General features: G+C 34.3%; 1 protein-coding gene across 4 annotated transcripts in view; it reads left to right on the forward strand.

Moving 5' to 3' along the window:
- The window catches only part of SRPK2 (SRSF protein kinase 2), a 166067-nt gene that overhangs the window by 103310 nt on the left and 55976 nt on the right, over positions 1–6781 (forward strand). For all 4 annotated transcript variants that reach the window (XM_023737073.1, XM_023737074.1, XM_004382613.2 and 1 more), the window contains exons 3-5: positions 4704–4812; positions 5648–5735; positions 5963–6050. In XM_023737073.1, coding sequence (XP_023592841.1) covers positions 4704–4812; positions 5648–5735; positions 5963–6050 — 285 coding nt within the window. The remainder of the gene's footprint in view (positions 1–4703; positions 4813–5647; positions 5736–5962; positions 6051–6781) is intronic.

Genomic DNA, 6781 nt, shown 5'->3' on the forward strand with positions numbered 1-6781 from the left:
TTTACCATGCATCTGTAAATAAAAGTCATAAGTTCATAAAACTGTTCTTCAGTTTAAAAAGATAATGGGACAGAAAACAGATAAGTAGTTGGCCAGGATCTGGAGGTGGGGAAAGGGTTGACTACAAAAGGAAAGGAAGGAACTTTTTTTGGTGAGGAATTGTTCTGTATCTTGATTGTGGTAGTGCTGACTTGACTGTGTACATTTGTTAAAACTCATAGACAGGTACAGTAAAAGGGGTAAATTTTACTGTATATAAATCATATTTCAATAAATATGTATTTTAAAAAAAGAAGAAAAGATTTACACGTTACAATTGGTTTTATGTTTTTTAATCCTTTTGATCTAGGAATCATCCCCCTGTTCTTCTTCCCCCAGCTTCATGATATTGGCTAGTTGTTGTTGAATGTTCTATAAATGTCAATTAGGCAAGTTGGTCTATAGTGGTATTCAAGTTGTCTGTATCCTTACTGACTGTATGTCTATTCTGTGAATTTTTGAGAAAGAAATTTTGAAATCTTAAAATGACTTAGAGTTGTGTCTTGGTTATCTTCCTGTGAACAAATTTCTTCTTACTGACTTCTCCCTTTCTAAGATTGTGTTGGGAAAGATTCGTAAATCTTTGCTTGGACCTTTAAAATCCTTCATTGACTAAGGAGAGAATCCTTGCCATCAGAGGGCCAAGAAACTACTGTTGGTAAAAAATGAATCATGTTTAACGTTGTCATTGGTAGAAAATAAAAAGAATTTGCTAAAAAATCCTTCCAGTTGTCTATCATAGAATTCTGAACTTTTGATTCACTCTTGTAAATAGAGCTGTATTTTTTGCTTGGCAGGGAAAAGGAAGTCTTCTTTATCTTTGAACAAAAATCCCCCTAAAACAGTTAAAAAGGATAGTTTCAGAATTGTCTTTTTTGGAACTTTATTAATTCTATAGGTAGAACTTTAGTTGTATTTTTCTTGGGTGTGTTAGAGAGGAGTTAAGAGAAGAAACCAGAGCTGTGAATTTAATAATACTTAACAGACCATTCTGATTTTCTTCGTATTTGTGATCCAATCTAGACTTTGTTTTTTAAAAAGAGAAGAGCCTCTTAGTGTGGGATTTTTACCGTAAATAGTAAACATAAACAAATAACCCAAACCTGTTGCCGTCGAGTCGATTCCAGCTCGTAGCAACCCAAAGTAGAACTGCCCCATGGGGTTTCCAAGACTGTAATCTGTATGGAAGCAGGCTGCCACATCTTTCTCCTGTGGAGCAGCTGGTGGGTTTGAACTTCAGACCTTTTGGTTATCAGCCAAGCGCTTAACCACTGCACTCTCAGGGCTTCTTCAACAGTAAGAATACCGAAGTATAAATGCACTAGCCAACCCCCAGAGTCATAGTAGTCCTCAAGTGCTTGACCCTTTCCAGCGCTCTACCTGAATAGCCCAGTTATCCTACTCTCTGACTGCCTTTTGGTGAAGCAGCGAAAGGAACCAAGAGACAATTGGGTCATTGTTTAATCTGTGACTGCTCAAGATACCTTGTTTGCTAGACGAGTAGTAGACCATGGAGTTTACATTGCTAGATATGGCCTTATGTACCATTATAATGCACACATCTAAGCTCAGAGAACTGGAGATGTTTCCGATGGAGTTTCTGAAGTCCATTTCTGATTCCCTGGGTGTTGGGTAGGTAGGTCTGGTATGCCATGTGGGGACATGCTTCCCCCTCTTGGCAGCGTAGTGTTAGAGGAGAGACCCTATGAGCAAGACTACCTTTCTGTGAGAAGAGAATGAAAAATCATCAAGAGAGAATACTGGTTTCTGTAGAAAGGGAGTTAGGGCATAAGAATATAGAGACTGTAGACTTGGAATGGTGTATGTGACATTTCCAAAATAAAAAGAAGAATTATGATGTTCGGTGTTATGTACTTTCAGTTATTTTTATATTCAGCACCTATTTATGTGTTTAAAAATATTTTTATGCCCCTTATATTTATTCAGAGCCCTGGTGGCACAGTGGTTAAGAGCTCGGCTGCTAATCAAAAGCTCGGTGGTTGAAATCTACCAGCTGCTCCTAGAAACCCTATGGACAACTTCTGCTCTGTCCTCTAGGGTCACTATGAGTCAAAATTGATTGATGGCAATGGATTTGGTTTTGGTTTGGCATATTTATTTGGCCTATTTTTAGAGACAGTATTCTTAGCTAGCCTGTGAGCTTCGTAGGTAACTGGACTCAGCTGTTAATGTTTTTTGTTTAACTTTCAAAATCCCATTGAGAAAAGGAGCCATTGCATTTATGATTCTATTAGAAGTAGTGCAGCTTCTGTTTCTGCTCACATGTACTCACATCTGGCTGTTTGAGAATTCAGATCTGAAGCATAATATATACTAGTGATACAAATTTATTTCTCTTTATGCATAATTAACTTCTGTTTAGAGACTTTAATTTAGCAATAATGCGTAATTAAGTAGTATATAGCTTTTAATTAAGCCATTCCAGTGTTCCCTGTGTACTGAATACACATTGTTACAAGATTTGTAAATTGGGAAGGCATTAATATAGAGGGGCTATAATAAGATGGGCATAATAAGTTTTTTTTTTTTTTTTGTAAGACCAGGAAATAGCCTAGCAGTTACTAAAAATGAAGTACATTTCTTCAGTAGTGGAGCCCTGGTGGCGTAGTGGTTAAGAACTTGGCTACTAACCGAAAGGTTGGCAGTTTGAATCCACCAGCCGCTCCTTGGAAACCCTACGGGGCAGTTCTTCTCTGTCCTATAGGGTCGCCGTGAATTGGAATTGACTTGACAACAAGTTGTTTGGAAAGCATGGGCTTTCGAGTCAGTTCCCAGCTCCGAACCTACGACTAAGTCTCTCTGGATCTTGGTATTCTCATCAGCAGTGTAGAAATAACAGTTTGTTTTTCAGAGTAGTTGTAGGAAGTAATTGCAAGTAGGATAATATGTCAGTGTTACCTAAATTATAAAATGTGACTAGTTTCTTAAGAAATAGTTTCATGATCACTTATGTGGAAGATGAAGTATGCGTTAATTCTTCTGTTAGTGGCTCACGTGATGTGTTAAGACATTGGCCTCTGAGAACTTCTGTGGTCAAGAAATTTACTTCGCTCTACTTAATTTTGCATTTCCCAAAGAGAACTCCTCCTCTCTCCCCCTTTTCCCTCCCCCAGTGGAACACCTGTAATTTATTATGGCTTACTCTTGCTTTATGGAACACAGTATGGAAAATATACCTAGCACAGCGCTCCTAATATGTATTTGAAAAATGTTAATTTTCTTTTCCTCATTTTCAGTGCTCATTTTAATGGTTTAAAATCTGTACTGAACTCAGAGCCTGTTTATTTTAAGTAATTTTACTTTAACCTTTGAATTAAATAATAAGCCATTTATTGATTGCTTTATTTTATTCCTAATTTACTATCTTTAGTTCATATTTTTATCCCAAAATGTTAATAGATTTTGATATTTAAATCCAGGAAGAGCAAGTGCATTGGTGATATGTAACTAAGAATCTTAGAAACTCAGTATCTGGTCAGATTCCTGCTTCACTTATGCAACACAATTTAAATGTTCATAAATATTCATAGTACTTCTTAAAATATTTCCTAACTCTCTTGTAGTTACACAAGTGTATTGAAAGATGTTGTTTAGATAATTTCTGCACCTGCTTTAGGCCTTTAAGCACTAGGTACAATCTCTCCATCTCTTTGTTGAATAAGTTATAAGAATTCTTATTAATTAAGAAATGAGAAATACCAGTTTTGCAATTAAAAAGTATTATATGTTAAATTAAAAGAAATTTGTTTCCAGTGTAAAAAAGTAGAAAAATATTGTTTTAGAAAAAATTGAAACTATAAATATAAATAGAAAAATTAAAAATATAAAGAATAGACTATAAATAAAAAGAATAAAAGATACATTGTATATCTAGAGATGCCCATTTTTAACACCTTATTCTTTTTTCTTATGTGTTTCACAAAAATGGTATATTACACATGCTGTTTTATAGCCTGCTTATTTTACTTAAAAATGCAAAGTGAAAGTTTTTTCTAATGCCATATGTCATAAAAATGCCTTTACCCTCTTCCAGGAGTCTACCTTAATAGCATACCCTCTGTCCCTCCTCAACTGATTTCTTCTTTTCTAAGGGATGTTTCCAGACATGAATTTGAGGTTGCAGGAAGAGCAGTGAGAGGAACATAATCTGTTGGAGGGTAAATTAAGACATGCATTATACAAATCCTTATTGGTTACACATAAACTACTGGTATATGAGAATTATGCACAATAAACATCCCTTATTTTGGTAGGGTTATCTTGTATAGACCCAAAAAGATCTGAATTTGACTTATTGCTGAGAAGAAAGAAAGGTTGTTCGCGATTTTAAGAGCTGATGTTTGTATATTGTACATACCTAGGTTTAAATACAAAAGTTAGAATCATTGTTATCTAGTGCTGGATGGTTTATTGCCCTTTAAAATTAAATTAAAACAAACAAAAATTCTAATAGGAAAGCATAGAACATTTTTCTCTTGATGAAAGATATTCCTAAAAACAAAAAAATAAAAGAAAGTTACATTATTGAACATGCTTTGATCTGATTATCATTTTTAATGACATCAGGAATTGAGAAGCAGTAAAATGATATTACTATTTTTCTGACAAATTTCAGTTTTAATTTCTTTTTTTTTTATTAAAAGGTGGCTATCATCCAGTGAAAATTGGAGACCTCTTCAATGGCCGATACCATGTTATTAGGAAGCTAGGATGGGGACACTTCTCTACTGTATGGCTGTGCTGGGATATGCAGTAAGTGTTCTTTGTCATATGCTTTGGTTCCTGGTCTGGCTAAACACCTCAATTTCCTAAGAAAGTTGGCTGAGGGACCTGTTTTTTGCATGGAAAGTGCTTGGCACAAGACTGCCCTAGCTAGCCATCCTTCTCTTTTTCTTCTGAGTTTGAAATTCAGTTGCTTGATATCTTAAAATATTAACTTTGTTCTAGCTTTGTTTCTGAAACTTAAGTTACTGAAGTTGCTTTACATTGAGGTCATATTGCTTTTCTAGTAGTTCATCTATATCAGAGTAACATTCAAATATAAAATAATAATGAATAGTCCTTTCAAAGCAGTGATATATGACTTTTTAAAATGTATGACCCACATTAAGAAAGTGCATTACTACATAGTACACGTATACATGTGTAGTCTATGTATGTATATGAACTGCAATAAAGTGTTACTTACAAGAGGTTGTCTTGGCCCATGGACCCACTAGTTAATTGTGGTCCCGTAGTTTGAAAAATTCTGTGTAAGTTATATAGTTTATATAGTACTTACATAAACTGGGGCCCTGGTGGCACAGTGTTTTAAGAGCTCAGGCTCTAACCAAAAGTTTGACAGTTCAAATCCACCAGCTGCTTCTTGGAAACCCTACGAGGCAGTTCTGCTCTGTCCTGTAGGATCGCTGTGAGTCGGAATTGACTCGACTCAATGGCAACGGGTTTTTTGTTTTTGTTTTTAACTAGTACCATATAAGTTTCTAATAGTTAATAGATCTGATTATAATAATCACTTCTTCTACTGGCAACATTAAATATATATATATATTTAATATATATATTTTTTTTCTTTTTTTTTTTTAAGGGGGAAAAGATTTGTTGCAATGAAAGTTGTAAAAAGTGCCCAGCATTATACAGAGACGGCCTTGGATGAAATAAAATTGCTGAAATGTGTAAGTATGGCAAAATGTGAATGATAAAGGAAAATTAGTACTTAAAATCTCGCAGAGGTTTTTTTTGGGGGGGCAGTATTAAATTGAATTTATTTCATAAGTTTAAATACTGACTCTTTTGTTTTAATAACATCACTTTTATTAAAAACAATTTTGAGTGAAATAATAGAAGAAATTATTTTCAATCTTAAACTCTTTTGTTCTTGCATTCATTTTTCTTTGCATAGGTTCGAGAAAGTGATCCCAGTGACCCAAATAAAGACATGGTGGTACAGCTAATTGATGACTTCAAGATTTCAGGCATGAATGGAATACGTATCCTTTCTGACAAATCTGTTACTTTCTGATGGATTAATTTTAATTTTTTTTCTCTTTACTTCTAAAAAATGGAAATATTTCTGATCCCTGTATAAACTAGTTTGCTTCTTTATGACCTTTCACATAAGCCTCTAGTCTCATTGCAAATTGTTTTTTAGTCCATATTCAGATTTCCTTGATCATTGCAAAAGTGACTTTTTAAAGACTCATTTGAATCATGTTTCAACAAACAAGGTTTTTTTCTCCTAAATCTTTCTTGATCTAGAGCAGTCTTCTCCTTCCCCTAAATGTATATAAACTTACTTTAGTTGTCTCTTTAAAAATTAAATTGTTGATTTTACTTTTTTTTTTTCTTTTTCATTAGAATATGCTGCAGAGCACTCACTTTCTCAAAATGAAATTAGCCTGATGGAAATTAATGATTCTTGAAAGATAAAAAGAGTTTCTCGGTCAGCTAGAGATTAGATATTACTCTTCCTTTTTAAAGGGAAGCCTTAGTCCTAATTCTAGGTCCTGTTGGAAAAGACATGAGTCTAGCAAGAAGATAAAGCCAACAGGGCATCTCATAATTTCTCCTTCTATTTTGAGAATATCCGTTTTGACTGGGCTGCTTTTTTATTTTTATTTTTTATTGTACTTCAGGTGCAGGCTTACAGAACAAATAGTTTCTCATGAAACAGACGTACACATTTTGTTTTATGACATTGGTTAACAACCCCACAACATAT

This window comes from Trichechus manatus, unplaced genomic scaffold (assembly GCF_000243295.1).
Source record: "Trichechus manatus latirostris isolate Lorelei unplaced genomic scaffold, TriManLat1.0 scaffold00096, whole genome shotgun sequence".
In the NCBI taxonomy this organism is placed as follows: domain Eukaryota; kingdom Metazoa; phylum Chordata; class Mammalia; order Sirenia; family Trichechidae; genus Trichechus; species Trichechus manatus.